Source organism: Gavialis gangeticus, unplaced genomic scaffold (assembly GCF_001723915.1).
Source record: "Gavialis gangeticus isolate Ggan-Ray unplaced genomic scaffold, GavGan_comp1, whole genome shotgun sequence".
Classification (NCBI taxonomy): Eukaryota; Metazoa; Chordata; order Crocodylia; family Gavialidae; genus Gavialis; species Gavialis gangeticus.
Window position 1 is genome coordinate 49,232,527 of NW_017729030.1, and position 20,003 is coordinate 49,252,529.

Below are 20,003 nucleotides of genomic sequence, written 5' to 3' on the forward strand. Positions count from 1 at the left end.
CTTCTAGCCTCCTGGCCCTGTTTCTGCTGTCCACCACCTCCTTCCCGTGTCTCTCCACAACTCTTCCTGCCACTTTTAGCCTCTCAGCCCCCCTCATTTCTGCCTGGGCAGTGCCTGCCCCTGCCCACTCCCTCACCACAGGGGGCATTGATTTGCCCCCCACCCCTTCCCTCCCTCCTCTCCTTCCACCACCTGGACTTACCAGCTGGAGGGGGTTGTATCAGAAATCATATCAGTATGCCTCCTTAAATATCGGCTATCGGTATCAGCCCCAAAAATTTCTATCAGTGCACCCCTACCCAGCAGTTAATATTTTATTGTGCTTCATCATTGGCTGACTTTGGGTATATTAATGTAGTATTTCTTTATAAATCTAATAGTATACAAAGTATACTCTTGCTAGAAACTGACAAAGGGCAACAAACTATCTGAAGCAAGAGAACCAAATTAATGTTTCCGTTTTGTTCAAGGGCCTGCCCCATTTGGCTCCAGTTGGGTAAAACACTACTGCACATATAAGAAACAGACAAAAACTTTCAACATGATCCCATTTGAACACAGGTCGGGAGGGAAAGCAGTAAGTATATTTCACTTTTACTTCTTTCATGCCATGTATCTAAATAAGAGAATGTGCCAGATAAGATATATCAAATATCTCTTTTTCATGCAATTTACACTCTGCCCTTTCAGGATATTAAACTAAAATAATGGAATGGTTTAGTAGGTAAGAATTTTGTAGAAATTTCAATTGCTTGCTTCTAAAAGAACAGTGTCTATAAGAGTTAGAATACACCTCTCTCTATCTTTTTAGTGTCTAGCTTGCACTGTAGGGATTTAATTTATTAAAGTGTGACTTAAGAAAATACAGTAAACTTGGGAGATTCTCTTTTATACTCTCCATCCAGATTCTTCTTCCAATGCAGCTGGATGGGAGAGTTGGAAGAGAGTCTGGTTAGGAATCCTTTAAATCCTTTTCATATTGGCATCATAATTTGCACTGAAAATCTTAATATACACTTTCCCTGATAGCCTTGATATTCAGGGCTAAAGAGTCTGGATGCTGAATGCCTTAGTTCCTGTGGAAGTTGAGGGTGCTCAGCATGTTGCAGGATCAGGCTTGAAATGGCTAAATGAAGGAGCAGAAGAAAAAACAGAAGACAGAAGAGGCATTTATATCTTCTGGTCAATCTTAGAGTTCAAATGCTGTTTCTTACCCTGTCTTTTAAGTGTAATTTTAAAAGTTTCTCACAATGGGGTTTGTTTGGGGGATCATATTTGAGTGTTCTTGATAGAAAGGAGATTGTGTGCATAATCCCTCCTGAAATATTTTTATTTTCATTTTGCTTATATGGCTTTTGGGTAAAACTTTCAAAATTGCTCAGCTGACTTCAGAACCAAGTTCTATTGTAAGGCAATAGCATTTCTGGTCCTTAGTCATTTTAGAGGCTTTCAGATATTTTCACACTAGTTTAATGCAATTGCATTAAGTCCTCCTAAGTAAAACAATGAAATCTATAGGTATGGATGCACCGAAAAAGCAACATCGCTAAAATGAAATAGCTGCATGTTATGGTGAAAGCCAGTGCTTATAGGGAGTAGTTTACTTGGAGTTACTCACAGGTTAGTTAAGGTATTTAGTCTTTGGGTACTGTAAGGGTGGGTGGACAGTTTATTATCTGAATGTACAGAGGCTTGTTTTGAAGGGAAGGCATACCCTACGAGGCAAATTTCAGAGTATCAGAACTCCTTATTTTGCCTTAAACACTATAAAGTAGAATTTGGAATATTACTGTTTTGACAAAAATAGTACAGTGACAGTCTTTTACAGAAAATTTACCCTGATGATATCATTGTTGGAAAATAGTAATTCTTTTTATTAAGATGTTTAAACTCCCATATTTTAAACCAAAAATTTCTATATTTGCTGCACCTGCAGTCTGTAAAATAACCTTGAGATTTCTGCAGTACTATGTACTGATTTGCAGCTGTAACAATTCCATTGCATTTGTCAGTTCCAATCCAGCTTTTGCTATTATTTTAATACGGGTTATCATATTTAGTTTGCATCAGTGGCTTGCTGACTCTTTGGATTTCAGTTTGGCTCTGCTATCAGGCATATAATAATCTATCTTATTTACAGGGTGATTTGGAAACCTTCTTTCTTACCTACTGTACCAAAAGAAATACAGATACTATAGATAGACGTTTCTGTTTTGACATGGAAGCTGCAGACAGGTAAGCTGGTGAAATGTACTGAACAAGTAGTCAGAAGAAATGTCAATACAAGTTTTCAGAATTTATATTCTGCCTTCAGATATGACCAACTCCTTAACACTGATGCATGATTGAATGTACTGAAGTGGAGGCTTCTCTCCCTGTATGTCTGCTGTCAGTAACAGTCCCACTTGTCACTGGTTAATATGCAGTGTCTCTCTTGTATATTTTTTCTTTTATTAATCCCCATGACAGACAAAAAACGTGTAATACACTGGCGGTCCCTAGGAAAGTTTCCTTTTTTAGTCTTACCTCTGTGCACTTCCATGAGTTTGGAAAAACCCAGAGATACCAGGAACTTTTTAAAAATCTGAGAAGAATTGTTTTTTTAAATGCCACTTTGCTTTTTTCCTTTCCCTTCCCTGTCACTCCGTTATCTCTTCTCATGAAGTGGCACTGATGACCTGTCTGTTCTTATGCATAATCTCTACCTTTTTGCCATCTTAAAAAAGGTCAAAGAGGTTCTAATGTTTTTCTAATGTCACCCCTTTGCAGCTACGGGCTTCTGACCCATTTAGTTTACTCCCTCTTCTCACCAGTTAGACATTCCAGAATGTCACTTAATTGGTTTTTTAAGATTAAAACATTTCATTTTTATGATGTGTTCACTGCTTTCAATTCACTGTATACAATGGCGGTGATTTTCTGAGATTATGCTGGTATGTACTATGCACATCAGTGAAAAAGACCAGTTCATGTGAGAGGCCAAGACATGAAAATGCCTGCCTGAAGCATCTGAGTTTTTTATCATCCCTTTCCCAGGTAGTGACACAGAAGAGGCTTTCACTGAGCTAATAACACTCTGAGAACCCTTTTTCTTTAACAGCATCTCACTCTTCTATGGTGCATGCTGCTGATCCAGTCACTCATTGAGGTAAATCTCAATTTCTGCTGAGAGGAAGCATCCAAACACTTCTCTTGATGCTTGATTTTGAGAGGTAGTATGAGCCAGGCCTACTCAACTTTGCTGGATTCCAGGGCCCTGAATGACTGTGAAAATTGCTCACCAAGTCCCACTCCTCTCTCAGCTTAGCACATCCCCAGCCATTATGTTCTACTTCATCCTCTGGGAAGTCTTCCTCTTTTTCCCCGTCCTGGGATTTCTTCCATTGCAGCCTCCATCTAGCAAGTTCCTTCCCTCTGTTGTCATTGGGAACTGTCCAGCACCATTCCCAATGCCTAGGAACTCTGGCATCTAAAGCTGCCCAGCTAGAACCAAACTCCTTTCTCTTTTATAGTCCTAAGGAAGCAAAGCTAGTTTCACAATCAGCCAGAACTGCAGTGATGCTTTCCTGATACCCTTTTGGAATTGGGCTCACAGAGAACCATCCTGAGCTGAACTGTGTCTTGAGCCAGTGTGGTTGGGAGACTAGTTTCTGTAGCTAATGGCATACAAAGGAGTGAGGTGATTGGCATCATCTCCAGCTGCCTCTGATTCCCCAGCCTAAACAGTCCAAATGACCACTTGTAGATTGGTTGACTGGGGGCAATATTCAACATTAGTCCAGAATGAGGCTCAAGCACTCATGGCTCTGAGGAAAAAAAAAAGAAAGAAAAAGGCAGAGGACAGAGAGTTGGCATTTTCATTGCATTGGCGGGACTTGGTTAAAATGTCTTACTACAGATTTGACTCTCTGTCCTCTGCCTTTTCTTCTTCTTCAGCATTGTGTTCAGTTTGTGCAATAAATTCAGTCTAGAATGCATCAATTGATTTTTATTTCTCCCCCGCTCCCCATTCCCTCCCACATGTTACGACTGGAAGCATATCTTCCTCTAGCGCTTGCATGTCAGCTCTTTGTGCTTGGCAATGTTCAACACAGGAAAGTTAATTGAGATAGAGATAATTGAGATGTGTTTGGTTGTGCCTGCAAGACCATTCACATCCTTCTGCCCTCTGTAAAAAATGGAATCTGACCAGTCCTCCTCTCCTGGTATAGAGGTGTATCCCCTTGTGGTTAGATAACATGCTGCCTGCTCAGTAAAGGCATTGCCTGAGATGGAAGTGTCCAGCTGATGTAGGTGAGCGGCAGCACCCTTAGGTTCATAAGTATCAGTCTGGATAGCATAGCCCCATATGGCTTAGACTCTCTCTTCCCTAAAATGTGTCCAGAAGACTGACCACTTGTCATGGATTTTGTGCAGGAGCTGGCAACCTTTAACAAGCCACAGGCCTTAACAACCCTGCTCTGATCTGATGCAGTTGGGTGGCAGCAACACTGGGGGCTGGGGGAATGCATGAAGGGGTCAGGCAGCTGGGAATGGTGTCTTCAGTGCTGCTGCTTCTCCCTGTCCCCACCCACCTCCCAGCTGCAGTGCAGCTTCCCAGTGGCTAGAATAGTGGTTCCCAGTCTTTTTTTTACCATGGCCCGGCAGGAGCAGGACAGAGTGTGCAGAGCCAGCTGCCTCCCTCCTAGGGCTCCCCCATCACTTGGCTTTAACCCCAGAAGCTCAGATGTGACCCTGGAAGCCACTCAGCTGGGTGGATGGACGGGGCTCCAAGCGGGGGGGCTCATGCCACGACCCTGCAGGCAGCCTGCCTCAGCCCGGTGGTTGGGAACCTCTGGGCTAGAGGATGCATCCATGCCACAGCCAGGGAGAAGGAGGCTAGAGGAAGTGGTGACAGTGTGGGTGTGGACTCAAGCTGCCCAGCCCTAGTGCAGTTCCACCCTGCCCTCTCTGTCTAACTCTAGGGTGCACAGAGGCATGGGTAAAGCCCTCTATCTTCATGAGCCTCATGTTGCCAAGCCCTAGTTTTATGGATCCCAGTGGCTTTCCTGGCAGGAAGAGTGAGTCTAGAATCTAAGGCAAGTATCTCAATGGAAAATGTTTAGCCTTGCCAATAAGCTGACATCAGTTTACACTTCCCAGGATCTTGTAACGAGGAAGTGACATCCATTTTTCTTTTATAGAGGCAAGTGAGATTTGTCCATTTTTTCCTCAGAATTCAAAGTACTCAGGGCTGTGGGTGTTGTGGAATTCACAACTGTCTCAATCAAATAGCAAACAGCTGTCAGGATTTCTTACCTAATGTCTTTTTTTTTTTCATATCTGGCACTTTTGACTCTCCAGTGTGCACAAAATAAGAATGGTTCTGTGGTGTGGGAATCATTTAATGCAGGCCTGTCCTGCTTCTCAGTGGTTGGGGCTGCACCCCATGCAAGCCACGCTGGGAGGGGGCTGCACCCTGTGCTGGCTGCAGTGGTCCAATCTAAGGGCCTCTCCACAGCTGCATAAAATGCATGGGCAGTCCCCTTCCCTGCTTCATCCTACATACAGGCAATCTGTCATTCCCCTCCCCACCACCCCTATTTCCCCGCTTGCTCCAGCAAGCAGTCATTATATCGTGTACACCTATGGATTCCCTACCCCCCCAAAAAAAACCCCCAACAAAAACAAACCCCCAAAAAACTCAACAGCAGAAGGTTCCTGAATGCTGTGCAACTCCCTGGGGCAGGAGCAGAAATCAGAAGCCGTAAGGGAAGGCTAGATCCCCTGGCTCCACCGGAACTAGAATGATATGAAGCAGCAGCTGAGTGAGAGCCTGGGGGATACAGATTAACTCCTTGCAGGCTGCATGCAGCCTGCAGGCCACCAGGTAGACAGCTCTGAATGCTCTGAAGTACTCCCACCTCTTGAGAAATATTGTTACACAATTAGTGTGTTTGTCTTTACAATGACAGTTTTGAGTTTGTTTCTACTTCTTCCTAAACAGGAGTAATTTTTTAACAGATTATGATGTTGCTTTTTATACTGTATTCTGTGGGTGCAGCTAGAAGTAACCTTTGAAATTTTTCCAAGTGAAATGCACTTAAAAATGCTTCAAAGAGGAAGCATTTTCAGCTGGGGGAACATACCTAAACTCCTATGCCTCCCCTCTCATCCCAGCTGGAAAATTTCAAAATTGTCATGGCTGCATACAGCAGTAGCTTTCCAACCAAGGGATTCAGGGTGGCAGAGGATATCTCTGGAGGGGTGGGAGCAGTGGTGGGGAGGTCCTAGCTGTGTACTGACAGCCCCAATCCTCTCTACCTCTCCTCTCCATCTCAGGAGTGGAGAGAGAAAAAGGAACTAGGGATGAAGACCCCTGTATGTGGTGGCAGCTCCGTGGGCATCTCCAGCTCCAGTCCATTCTACTTCTCCACTCCCCTTCTTGCTGGAGGCAGTGGCAGGCCCTGACTGGGAGTGGGACCTCATAGCTGTATAGTCTGCCAGCTATCACTCAGCCTGCTCTCTTCCTTTTCCTGTAGAAATGGAGGGGATGAGGGGCATACTGTGGAATTTTGGAAAATACATGGGTTGTCTTTTTCCATTCAGACGTAACAAAAAGTGAAATGCTTCTCAATATTACCATATTTGTACCGCTGGCCCTCTGAAATGTTTCAGAGACATTTGAAATATTTCAATTATTACTTCTGTCCATGCCCTGTGCGTCTAACATGCACCTTCTCAGCTTCTGATTTGGAGTCTTCATAGTACTTGTACATGTCACCAAAAGCTCTATTTTACCTTGGTAAGAAGCTTTATAACTGCATGATTTATGCATTGATGGGAGATCAATGCAGTATGCTTTACTTATACTTGGTCTTTTTTCCTAAAATATCCCACAGTCCCTACCATACCAATTGATTTGGTTCCAACAAACGTAGAAATGGTGAGAAGTGCTAGCATAGCCTAAGGACACTGTCTCCATTATCATTCTTGTAGCTTAGATGTAATAGTGACAAATTATGGGAAGTAAAATTTTCAATGGAGACAAACAGTCTTGGGCCACATACAGATGTTAAGTTTCTTTAGGGAGAGTCACTGCTCTCTCAGGTCAAACCATGAGTGTACAGATGTTCAGAATTTTTCTTCCAGGGTAAAAATGGCTGCTACACCAGCAAAATAACTGGGTTAAATATATCCTAGGAGAGTTTCTCCTGGGAAAGCAAATGTCTGTACAAGCTCTCTTTTCAGAGAAGCCACAGCACAGTCCAGCACCCCAAAGTCCTTTTTTCCCCCACCCCCAGGGAGAAGGCATATTCCTCATTGAATTTTACTGCTCCAGCCAAAAAAGGAACAGAATACACCTCCGTTGCAATCCCCACATTGCACTGCAGGAAGAGACAGGCTGGCTCTGAGCAGTCTGGGTCAGCCAGCCAGGGTTTCTCTGTGCCCTGCTGCTGTCTTTCTCTAGGGAGACAGAGAGACCTTGCAAAGCCATCTGAGATGTATGCATAGGACACCCCTGGCTGTGCTGCATCAGTACTGCAGCTCTCTCCTCTTCTGGGGCTCAGCATTAAAAGTCTGTGTCTCTGAGTAAGTTTCTTCTACCAGGAAAGCAAACCTGGGAGAATTCTCCCACATCATCTGAATGCATGTACGCAGTCTAAGTAGACAAGAAGGAATAGTATCTCTCCCTGGCAGGCTTTTCACTAGTATACAAAATGGTTCTTCTGAAAAAGTTTGTGGAATTGTTTTTGGTCCTTCTTATCTTCTTTTGTTAACATTCTTCTGGAGAGATTACTTTGCTTGACCTGTTTGTCTAGATTTCAGATTTTTGTGCTTTCACTTACAATTCCAGTGAGGAGGAAGAACATTTATACAGTATAAAAGTGACTTGGTTTTAGTTTTCACTACTGAAAGGAAGGAGATAAAAAGGGCCAAAGCAGTGTGTAGTCTTTTCTGCTAGTTCAGCTACTTCCTTACATTTTTCTCCCTTGCAGAATGATTAAGTTTCTACATTTATGATGATTGAAACTAAATACCACTAAATGGCCAATTTAAGACCTGAAAAAGCCTGTTTGGCCTGAAAGGAATGTTTTTCTCACATCTTACTGCTATTATAAGCATGCATTAGCTTATATTTAGCCACAAAGAGTAGTAGGTGCAGAAATTTTAATGAAGTGCCCCAAGGAGCTTTTCTTCATGGTTTGCTTTTTACATTCAATGGGGGGTGGGGGTGTTGGTTGTCTTTCAAGATGGTTGGAGATGAAATATGCATGCTCTGATAGAACCTTCATTTTAATTGATCTAAAGAGAAATATTTGTGCCATATGTTATTCTTTTCCATAATTATAATTGGCTCCCTTGAGTTCTGCATGGACTACTAAAGGGGAAGGCCATGGTTTTAAAATCTGAGGCCAAGGGCTTCTGCTTAAAGAACTTTGATTATGTGAAGCATTTTGCCTTAAAGTGTAATCTGAAGGAATCATGTGTGAGCTGGGGAGGAAAGCAACTTAATACTTACCTGTGTGCTGCTACACTGAAATTATATTGGGCAGGTAAATAAAACTTATGAGCCTGAAAAAAGTAGGTGAGGATGAAGCATAAATATTTCTAGTAGTACAAACATGAATGCAGCCCCCAGGCTATTTTGGGATAGAGGCTGGGGAGCAATTTAAACATTTTCTCTATGCTGTTGCCTTATTAAAATGGCACTTTCTTTTCCATAAGACTAGTTCAGTAATTGGAAGGCAGAAATTAAGAGAATCGAGATGTATATATCATATATATAAATATTCAGTGGCAGACTGAGTATAATAATACCCCTTTTTAATTGGCAGGAAAGTAATTGGAGGGAGGTAGTTAGCCCTGTTAGTCTGAAGTCAGTCAGAAGGGCAGGGTAAATATGCATCTTTCAGCATCAGATGAAGTGAACTTGGGTTCATGAAAGCTTGTGTGTGCTCTCTCACTATATATAGATCTTATTTAGTTAGTCTATAAAGGTGCATCTACCCTGTTTTCTTAAGACGGTATTGCCAGCATCTCTGCTCTTGCTTCATTTCAGCTTTTAACTTCCCTTAAGTTTGTACACTGTGCTGAGCTTCATCATTATTGGTGTTAAGTTTTTGCCTACTCTTAAAAAAAAAAATAAATAAATACATAAAATAAAACAAAAATAGAGAGAGAGTAGATTTATGTTAATCTCTGTATCCTGCAAATGACATTTACCGTCCTTCACTCGTTAGGAAAATTTTAGTAGATGGTTTCTTTTAATGAGGCGCTATGTTAAAAATGATTATTTTTTTGTAAAGACTGTTGGAATATTTATTAGAATACTATGCTTATTTTCCTCACTATTTTAACATTAAACTACACATTTCAAATAGACAAAGTAATTTTTAGATAAAATATTCCTCTTGCATGTGTTTGTTTTAAAATTCACAGAATTCAGTGATTCCAGTTAATGGAATTAACAAGTTTCTACTTTAAATTAAATAAATAAATAAATACATAAATAAACATTTCATAGTTGATTTCTTGGTTTTGAAGGTAGTGATGTGTATGTGTGTGTATTCTTCGTTGCGTATCTCTGACATTTAAAAACATTTGTCCATTGTGTATATTAGGCAATGTTCAGTGACGTACCAGTGCACACTATAGTGAATAAAAGTCATATGTATGTTATTTGCTTCTGATGGTATTTTGTAGACCTGGTATTCCTGTGACCATGCAGGCCTTCTCTGAAGACGAACGGAAACTGTGGGTGGAAGCCTTGGATAGTAAAGGAGGTGTATGTATATAATCTTTTTTCCACCCTCTCTTTTTGTTGTTATGTATGATGAATCTTTTTTCTTTGATTTTTTGCGTTTTAATACATTGTATTTGCATATTTCTGAAAATATAGCTTTACTGAAGACTATCAATGGAATAGGACAGAGATCTGTAAATCCTGAAGTGAAGGTGTGGTGCTTCTCCATATAACAAGAAAAGAAACAGTGATTTTTATGAATAGGTTCCATTACAATGATGGGTATCACTTTTCTAGCTAATCACTAGTGTAACTTAATCACTTTCACTGGCAGGCCCTACCACCTTACAGTGGCACAGACTTGAATAAGTCAGTAGTGTAGTGAATATAGTGAAAAATAACTTTGAAAAATTGAACTACAAACTCAAGAATGTCACTTCTCAGTTTCCTAAAGCTGACTTCATTTTTTTAATCAGTGAATGGGGGAGTTGTCCTCCTTTTTTGATTTATCTCACTGTACTTTAGAAGTACAATTAAATTGAAGAATTAGAATGCACATTGGTTCACTAATATTATGCTTGAAGGATATTTGGTCTGGTATATTAGTTATGCAGCCCAAGAATAAAGGGAGTTGATAGTGCTGCTATTTCTGTGTCGCAACAGATGGTTGCTGCAAATTTTGGAATTTGATTCTTTTATTCTTGGTATTGCAGTGAAAAACTTTTAAAACTCTGGAGATGTAACTTACTGTAACTCTTGAGGATGCAGTTTACATAACTAGATTGAGTTAGCTGAGGAGGTGGGGAGAATTCACAGAAGATCTGTACAAAAATCTAAACCTTATTGGAAATATTTTGCATTTGCCCATATTTCCATAAAATAAAAATGTTATCTCAATTCAAGTCAACTTAATCTCTGTCTGCCTGAGTCACTATAATGTATCTTGGGTTTTGTCATTTAGATGCCTTGTCCCCATTTGCACATTGATCTCGGTTCCCTGGCTTTCATGAATCCATTCCATGGATTCCCATGATGCACTGGAACAGTTTGGATGGAGAAACTACAGTGCATTTATGAGAGATTCATCTGTCTGAGGAGTGTGTTCCATCAGCAAGAACGGGAATATGAAATACCTAAGCTAGAATTCCCTTATGCTGATAGGACAAAAGAGATGGATATAGATCGGGGTGGGCAATTATTTGGGCCTGAGGGCCACATAGGGAGTTTCGATGAGCTGTTGCAGGCCGGACAGCACCCCCTGTCTCCCCCATGCAGCACAACTCAGCAAAACTCCCTGTGGGGTTTTGGGTGGGTGGGGAGCAGTGGTGGGAGTGTGCAGAGCCCATGATGACCAGCCACCTGCAGGCGGACATTGTGGGTGGAAGGCAGCCAGAAGCTGGAGCTGGAGCCCCATGAATGGAGGCAGGATCCACCTGGCTGAAGCTGCTTCTCACCCAGAGTGTGCAGCAGGAGCAGGAAGAGGAGCTGCAGCTGGATCAAATGCGAAGGGAGCAGAACAGCCCCACCAGTCTGGGCCCCAGCCAGCACACGCAGCTTCTGGTGGGGCTGTTCCCAGCGTGGCTGCAGCCAGCCGGGTACAACTTGGCTTGCCTCACCTCACCGCACCTCCAGTGGTGGCTCCTCCTCACACTCCTGCCTGTGCTGCATCACTCTGGGTGGGCGGGCAAAAAGGAAGCTTCAGCTGGGCGGGCGGTTCCTGCTCGAGGCGAGGGAAGGAGGGTAGCACTTAGGAACAGCCTCGCCCAAGCTGAATGTGCTGGTTGGGGTCTGGGCCAGCAGGCATGGGCAGGAGTGTGGTGTGGGCTTCCCCGACAGGAGTGAGTAGGGCTCAGCCCCATGCGGAGCACTGCAGGGGCAGCCATGGGCTGGATCCAGCCTGCAGGCTGTATTTAGCCCCACCTCTGGTGTAGATTGATATTGCCTGACCTCAGGTGGAACACAGATCCAGAAATGTTTAAATTTTGTCTCCCATCTCAAATAGTGTAACTATTTTCACCTTCCATTCTGATTCAGGATGGAAAGGTGTCGTAATACTCAAGATACCTTACAACCCAGTGTATTAGGTAAAGGCTTTTATTATCTAGCCAAGTGATTTTCAGATAGGTTGACATAGGACCCTTGGGTCCCATGAGAGCCTTTCAGGGGTGCTGCAGGGTGCCCCATAATGTCTTTAGCACTGGGTTCGTATTTAATATTTCTTGGTTTATGTTGAATTGTATTTGCACACCTAACAATGCAATAGTCTCACTTGTGGTGGTCTTTTGTGTTCATTTAAATGTTTTTTTTTACTTTGGAAAAGAGAAAAGCCAAGTGAAAACCAAGAGCTGACATTTTCAAAGAGGTGTCTGGAGTCTAAAAAGGTTGTGACCCATTGTTTTAGCCATTTAGTTGCTGTAGCTGTTCTTTTTTGCATTAAGCAGGGGACATCTTGAATCTCAGTTTATAAATGTTTTTTGCACTGAATAGTATTTTTTTTTGTCTGTTTTTTCTACTAGCTGTTCATCAATCTGAATAGACCTAACACCAGAAGGGAAGGGAGTAAGTATTTGAGCTGTTTTTAAAATTAACATTTTTGATAACTTTTAAAATTCTGAAATATATTGACTAGGTCTGTAAAGGACCATAATTCTGGTCAACTAAGCCCTGGTCTTGCAAGCACTTATAAACATAGCTTTTTATGAATAAGTTGATAGAAGTTATCAGATTTTCTTGCAGTAGAAACCCTCTTGTGTAGGATTAGAGTTCAGGTTCATGCCTGTTCTGAGGAAAAATTGTTCCATCATTTGTCTCATCTCACTTCATGCTCAAAGGACTTTAAAGACAAAGTTTATTTTTAAACGTAGCAAAAGTGCATTGTTTGAGAATATAAATGCACAGAAGCCAGAAAATTCAATGTTTTGGGTCAAAGAATCCATAACTCAATGACTTGCTACATGTGTATTAAAACATAGCGAAGATTAAGGGACAAATGCTATTACTCTCTGTGTCCCCAAATGGCAGTTTTCCAGTGATGTAAGTGGCATTTTTGGTATTTATGTAGAGTTTGTAATTCTATTACCTGTGCATTGTGAGCATGTAAATGTCCACTGAGAATGCACAGTAGGCTATGCACTGGCCAGGTAGGTACGAGGCTATCTATGTTTGTTTATACCTGAGTGAGCCTTAAGTAGAAGGGGCATTCCTGTTTCTCTTGACTTTCCAGAGCTGTGCTGCAACCATCTGGCCATAGCTCAGGCATTATCCAGTCCCCTCTCCAGCATTTCTTTTGAAGTTGGACCACTGGCCCTCTCATTCAGTATTTAGTAAATAAAATGGATGACAAGCAGTGTGGAACTTACTGCCTTATAGTGAACAAGGATCCAGGCTAGAATACCAGGCCCTTTTTCCCACCAGTGCAACATCCATGTGGTTGAACTACAAGCTGCCTAGCTTTGTCTCTTCCTTCTGATCCCACATATCTCTCAGTCTTGATTGCTCAGGGGTCCAGCCTTAAAAGGAAGGTTGGAAAGGGGAGTGCCTGAACTGTAGCCAAGTAGTTAAAGCACTATGCTGGGAAGTTGGACGCAGGTTTAAACCTTACCCTGCCCCTCAGAGGGCTGCACAGAAATTTGGGCCTCAAGTGTTACAAAACACTGGTGTATTCATAGATCGTGTAATCTCTTTGGCAGCTGCTGTGAAATAATGCATATGTCTTGTCTCTTTAAAAATGGAGCTACTCTAATTAAGCTCCTGCAGCGTTATGTGTATTCAGCGGCCTGTGCTTCAAAATAGTGGTGGGAGCACTTTAACTACATCTCATGTGATGAGCTTTAGTTAAGGAGCCCCCACAGCCATTTTGAAGCTTGGGGACATTGAATATATGCGACAGATGTATTCAGCACATGTCAGAGCAGATATCTGGCACATATATAGGTGCCCTATGTGTGGGTCAAGCCTTTACAAATATAAAAATGTGGAAAGCCTTGTAAGAAAATGACCTGGGATGATGAAATGGGATGATCTAGTTGCAGATGCTGCTGCTTTGAGTAGGGGGTTGGATTAGATGACCTCTTGAGGTCCCTTCCAACCCTCATTTTCTATGAGCTGCATACTTAATTGTGTTGAAAAGTTTCTCAGAATGGTTTTTCTTTTTTTTTTTTGTAGGTGCGCAGTTGGATAAGATAGGTTTCACAATTATTAGAAAATGCATCAGTGCCATTGAAACACGAGGTAACACATGAAAGAATGAATGAACATCTTAGGACTAGGAGAAAGTGGGAGTGGGCGTGGGTGGGAGGTAAGGAAAGTGTATGTGATGGATGTTAGTCTCATTATACCCACTGTAGGAATAGCAGCAGCTGGGAGATCAGAAACAGGCTGGAGCCTGCTTCTGCTCAGCCTTGTGTGCTACTTAATTCTCAATTTAGCCCAGGATTTGTGAGAAGTTCTGATAAGTGACCAAGGGACACTTCCTTTCAAAGAACTGTGGATATCGGCCAGCTGTTGCTGATCTATCACCAAAGATGTATGTGATTCCAGTTCCTTGTTCTGCATTTGAGTCCGACTGTCACACACTTAATATATTCATTTCACATACTCCTCATGAGGATTTTTGTGTTTTTAAAGGTTTATTTAGATTTGACTTTCAAGAAGAAAAATGTGTCTAGCTAGGCTGGAAAGTGAAACAAACTATTATTGGTAAAGCATTTCCCTTTTAAGAAAAGATTAAATTAAAATGGAAACTTGAGTACTGTTTGTCGCTCTTTTGAAAAGGTTTGGAATTTCAGGGTGTGAGCTTTTCTTCCAATCTAAACGTTTCAGATCTACTCCTGAAGGGGGATTTAGACATATGATTATGCTGGAGTTGGTTGTTGTGATTGTCCAGTGACCTGATATTGTACAGAGTACAACAGTGATAACTTCTTTTTGTATGCCACATTTCTAGTTTAGAAGATGTAGTGGGATAAAATAGTAGTTCAGTTATTTGCAATGAATGCAAGGTCTTATTGGGCAAAATCTTTCACCTGCACAGATTAGAATACAATATAATTGATAAATACAAGTAGTTCCAAAATGTTGGGGACTTAACCATGAATAGCAAAGAAAAATATGAGAAGTCTTTTATATTTGGGCTTGATTTACATCAGTTCAGTCTGACAGATTTGTGAATAAATTCAGATTAGACTAGATTTGAGTTAACACTTTTTTGGGTTTTCTGGGCTTTCAGATATCTGTCAAATTACCAGTATCTGCTTTATATCAGTCACATAAATCTAGGATTTTTTGTGTTTGAGTTAGGAAATATCACAAATAAAGCACACAAAAAGCCATCTCCTTCACTACAAAAACCTGATTCATTCCTAAAACAGGTCTGTGCTATACAGTGAATGGGGCCAAAATCTAGTGGAAAAGAGAGTATGCAGTTATGTACCTGAAGACTGTATCAAAATGCAAATTCAAAAGAGGACCGAAAGACCAGTTTCTTACCCTACAGGAACTGTAGGTCTTTGAGGTATTGTAAGCAGAGCAGTGAACCACATTTCTAATAGTTATGTGGCCTTGCTTATATGTGAAGGTGTGAATGTTGCTCTGTCTGGCACAACATTTGGGGGGAAAAAGGGGAGGGAAGAGGAACAAAACCAAACCTATGAAAGAGTGATATTTTTAAAACCCAAAATAGCTGTTGAGGTCAGGCAAAACAAGGCAGACATAGGGTTGCCACATGTGGGAGGGAACTGAAGGCGTCATGGCCGCTCTATCCTTTGTACTCTCACAAAGCTGTCTTTGTTTCTAGTTACTGAGAATGAACATAAGGTATTTTTTAAAATCTTGTTTTATGCACAAGGTTTGCAGAATCATTCCTAGGGAGACCAGATTAATTTCTGCTCTCTTACACCCAGTGATGTCCGCTGAGCTATCCAGGTGTTAGGAGGGGATGCTGTATGGACAAGTATCCTTGGTGCACTTGTGTAATAACATGAGCTGTGCACTGAGGAAAGTTGATATCCTACAGGCCTCCAGATTTTATGCCTAGGTAGGAAAATATATAATATTTGCTCTTACAACAACTTCTACTGTGATTATTTTACTTTTGCAGTACACTGTCAAGAGCACGTTATATTCAATAGAAGAAAATAGAGGACAGATGCCTTTTCAGAGTCTGTGTCTGTGTGCCATGTTTTTATCTCTTTTAATCATAATGGGTGTGAGGTTGGTGTGGGTGGAAAGAGAGGACAGTCTAGTGTGGGTGGAAACTGAGAATAGTCTTGTCATGTCATAGCAGAAAAACTCTGGTACTCAGAGAGAGAAGAAAAGAATAACAGATATTGAACATAAACTTGTCAATGGCTGGATGATTTTCTCAGTTGTGTTCATTTTTATAAAACTGAGAAAAATTATTCATTTTGAATGAATAGAAAAACCAAATACTGTATATGACTTAAAAATCATATTTGCTAGTGGACTGGAATTCTTAAATATTTTTTCCTGAGAGGCTATGACTGTAGCCTTTATTTATTGGACTAGAAAAACAGAGTTACCTAACCAACATTTTAAAATTGTATTTTTAACTCCTCAGACCCATTATTTTCACTCAACACACAAATCTAGTGGGATTTATACTCAGGCACTGTATACAAGTGCAAGGCTCAAGGTTCTGATTTTATTATTCCATTTAGATTTACATTTCTGTCCCGTAGTGAATAATGCATGAGATTTACCTGAGTGCAGTTAATTCCAGGGGTAACAACTAGATGTGTTGGTGTATAATGGCAAAGTTGGCATTCTCTAAAGTGCCATTCTTAAGGATGAATAACATTTCATTTAATATTAGTTTCGCAGCAGCAGCTATTTCAAGGTGTAGAGACAGATGGCAGTAGTGAGCTGTCATCCCAGTTTTTTCCTAGGTAAGAATGTTTCTGTTAACTGGCGGGAAGAAAATAGAGAGCCTTCCCACGGAAACAACCTGATATTACCTTGAATTGTGAACGTGCATGAGTGATCACTTCTGTACCATGTAATTGGACATAAAATAAGTGATTTCTGTAGCTCTATTAAAAGCCTACATCAGCTATAAACCTCAAGTCATGCTTGCTTAGTGGACATATTCTGCTTACTACAGTGTGATTTTGAGACTGTAGTCTCCGCTTATACTTATTATTTGTAGGCATGTCTAACAAATTGGCTGCCATGCCAGGCTGTGGTATCTGAGTGCTAGTCACCTCTAACTTGTGTAAACACAAAGAGAATCAGGATATGTACTACGAAATCTTGCAGCACTTAAAGCAGCTTGGGGTGCTTGGTTTGAGGGCCACTTGTGTTCAGTGAACCAGTCAGAATTTTAATTTTTAATCAGCAATAAGCCATTAATCTAAAAATAATCATCTTGTGAATCCCTCAGTGTTTAGGGAAACCTCTTCCACAGCTATCAGTCTGACTTCTGTGGCTGTCATAGAATAGATCAGAAATAACATAATTTCCAACTGTTTTTATGTATAAAGTTTTATTTAAAATTTCATTAAAAGGTAAGAACTATACTGAAGTATTAATTCCCCTCTGCACACCTCATTTTACATTAGCAATTAACTCTGCTTCTTTTAGGTTGAGTCATTTTAACCGGATCAATTATCTGATAGTAATTACCAGCACCAAATGATGATTATTGCTCAAGTAACTTTCTGGTTTCAATACCACTGTCACTTCAGACACATTCACAGATACACAACTGTTTTAATACTGAGCAATGATTTGCTGTGGTTTGGCCTAAATTATTTTTAAATCCTTAAACTTAAGGTACTAACAGTTTGAGTCAGCACAATTTTGTTCTTATTAGTTTTAATGTTAGCAATGCAGAAAATCAATACACAATCTGAGAGCTTGAGCTTCTGAGATGAGCAAAAAGCAGTAAGATACATTTGATTGTAAGAATGTTTCTTCAGCTTTTTCTTAGATTCTTGCGTGCTATGCAAAAGGCTTGTTCTGCAGCACTAAAACTAATGATGAATCATCCTGCAAAAGGCCTGGTGCAGTTTGGCAGAGCCTTATGAAATTTGGTGTTCATGTCAAAGATTATCTTTGCACTGAAGATCTCAAAGAAACACATGGGAAATTGAAGCAAGAGTTGCCCTTCCCTTCACATGCTCCTCAAAAACCCTAAATTGCCAGTACGTCCTGCTTTAGGGTGGATCAGAAAATTGTACTCTGTATTAGTGCTGGCAGTTTTCTAAGTTACACAGTATAAACTCTCTGAAGACCTTATGCTTTTAATAATGTGACCCACTGGAAAATCTAGTGGAAGGAGATTGACAGTCTTTTTTTTGTAATCTTTCTGAGTTTTGGTAAACTCACTTCATAATAACATTAGTTTACAGCCTACTTTTTAATTCTGTCCACTAATACAATTAAATATACTTCTGTAATAGCAGACTTCTCTAGGAAGTTCATCTATTTCTACTATGGTTATCCCACAATTGAGAAATAAGGCCAAGAAGAAGAGGATGTAAACTTAGAAGGAGAATGTTTTACTTCTCAGAATTCAAGATGCTAATATTGAGTATAACAGGATAGTGGTGGTATGTCTCATTTATGCAGCTGGTTGAGGAATTCATTAAGAATAATATTTGTTATGAATAATGCAAATGAATTTTTGGATAGTGCATCCTATACTTGTTCAGGAATAAACTTTCCATTATTTGACTAGTTCTACTTGGCTTTTTTTTTCTTTTTCTCTGTGTTGGAACCATCTGTTGTTGAATCTGAGAGTTCTCTACAAGTTTTATCTCTGTATGCTGTATTCTTAAATAGTTTAATTTTAAAGTTATTTTTCATATTATTCCGACTTTGTGGTATGTTAGTATTTCTAGGTCCATCTGAACACGGGTAATAAAGTGTTTATTTTTGTTTGCTTTAATTGAACTAGTGCACAAAAGCCTTATTTAGTGTCAACACTATATTTCAATAAGACCACTATTGATTTCTAACAAAGCATATGATGAAAGAGTGCAACAACAGGGTGATATAGACAGACCTTACCTTTCTTCTTTAATTCTTTTTTTGAACATTTAGCACTTATTTCTAGCTCTTACAGCTGTTGTGTCCCGCTTACAGAGGAAGTACTGACTCCAGAGTCTTGGGTTGAATCCTTCTGGGTGTAGCTGGCATGGGGAGTGCAGTGGGTTGGATTGGTACCTTGTACTTGGAATATACAACTTGCACCCAAGTGTGCACACAGAAAAAAGCAGCTTTAGTTTGAAATGTTGGGAAAAGATCTGGTTCCTCTTTTTCCCCCAAATCTTTTCATTCATTGGGGAAAGGGTAAAATTTAACTAACTGCAGAAATGATAATTTATCATGTGCTGGGTCTGTTTGTGTCAGAATGTAAACAAGGAAATGCTCATCCTGTATGTTTTCTTCTTAAGTAAATGAGAGCAAACAGTTATTTTTAAAAAAACATTCTTTGTCCTTAGTTACTTATAGGCTAACAGGGAAAAAATGTCTGTCAGAAATGTCCTAATAGGGGTAATCCTGTTGACCAAAATATAACTTAACATAGGTTTATCTTTAACACATGGATAGGTCAGCAAACAGATAGCAGGTAACTGTTTTTGGCCTTCAGCAAATCCTTTTTTTGTAATTTTGGCTAGAAGAGGATTTTGAAGGTAGCCAGGGAAAGATTTTAAAGCTTTAATTTATTTTCCTATATACCTTAATGCTGTAGCTGACCTTAATTTATTTTTTTTCCTTGCCTAATAGGTATTAATGACCAAGGATTGTACAGAGTTGTAGGGGTGAGTTCTAAGGTCCAGAGACTTCTGAATTTGTTGATGGGTACGCCTCTTATTTTATAATATATATTTTTTACTATATCTTGATTTATATTCATGGCTGTTCTAATTTTAATGTTAATAATTCACTGTTAATATCTTATGTAATATTTATTTCTGCTTATTCTTCATTTCGGGGAAAAGAGAGTTGGCCCTACTCATGGATAAATGTCCCATTCAGCATTCGCTGTGACCACCCGGATAAGGAATGCATAAAGACTTAGCTGTTAATGTAAACCAAGGAAACAGCCAAAAAAATATACTGGAACAAATCATGGGTGTGGTGTCAGATGGTTAAAAGAATCTGGCTTTTGAAGAAAATGTCCATACAAGTTAGGGATAAGAGACTCTTGTTACTATACCTTCCTGTTGTTAGTTTTCCTTTAAGCAACTTAAGTATGGTCTACATTCTATTTTTATGCTAGCACAGTGGTTAGGGTTTGATTTGATTTATG

At 40.2% G+C, this 20,003-nt stretch overlaps 1 protein-coding gene across 2 annotated transcripts in view; it reads left to right on the forward strand.

Annotated features, from left to right (window-relative positions):
• Window positions 1-20,003, forward strand: part of ARHGAP10 (Rho GTPase activating protein 10) — a 246,540-nt gene that overhangs the window by 115,082 nt on the left and 111,455 nt on the right. For both annotated transcript variants that reach the window (XM_019522175.1, XM_019522176.1), the window contains exons 9-14: window positions 471-577; window positions 2,141-2,235; window positions 9,688-9,769; window positions 12,244-12,286; window positions 13,892-13,957; window positions 19,478-19,552. In XM_019522175.1, the coding sequence (XP_019377720.1) occupies window positions 471-577; window positions 2,141-2,235; window positions 9,688-9,769; window positions 12,244-12,286; window positions 13,892-13,957; window positions 19,478-19,552 (468 nt within the window). The remainder of the gene's footprint in view (window positions 1-470; window positions 578-2,140; window positions 2,236-9,687; window positions 9,770-12,243; window positions 12,287-13,891; window positions 13,958-19,477; window positions 19,553-20,003) is intronic.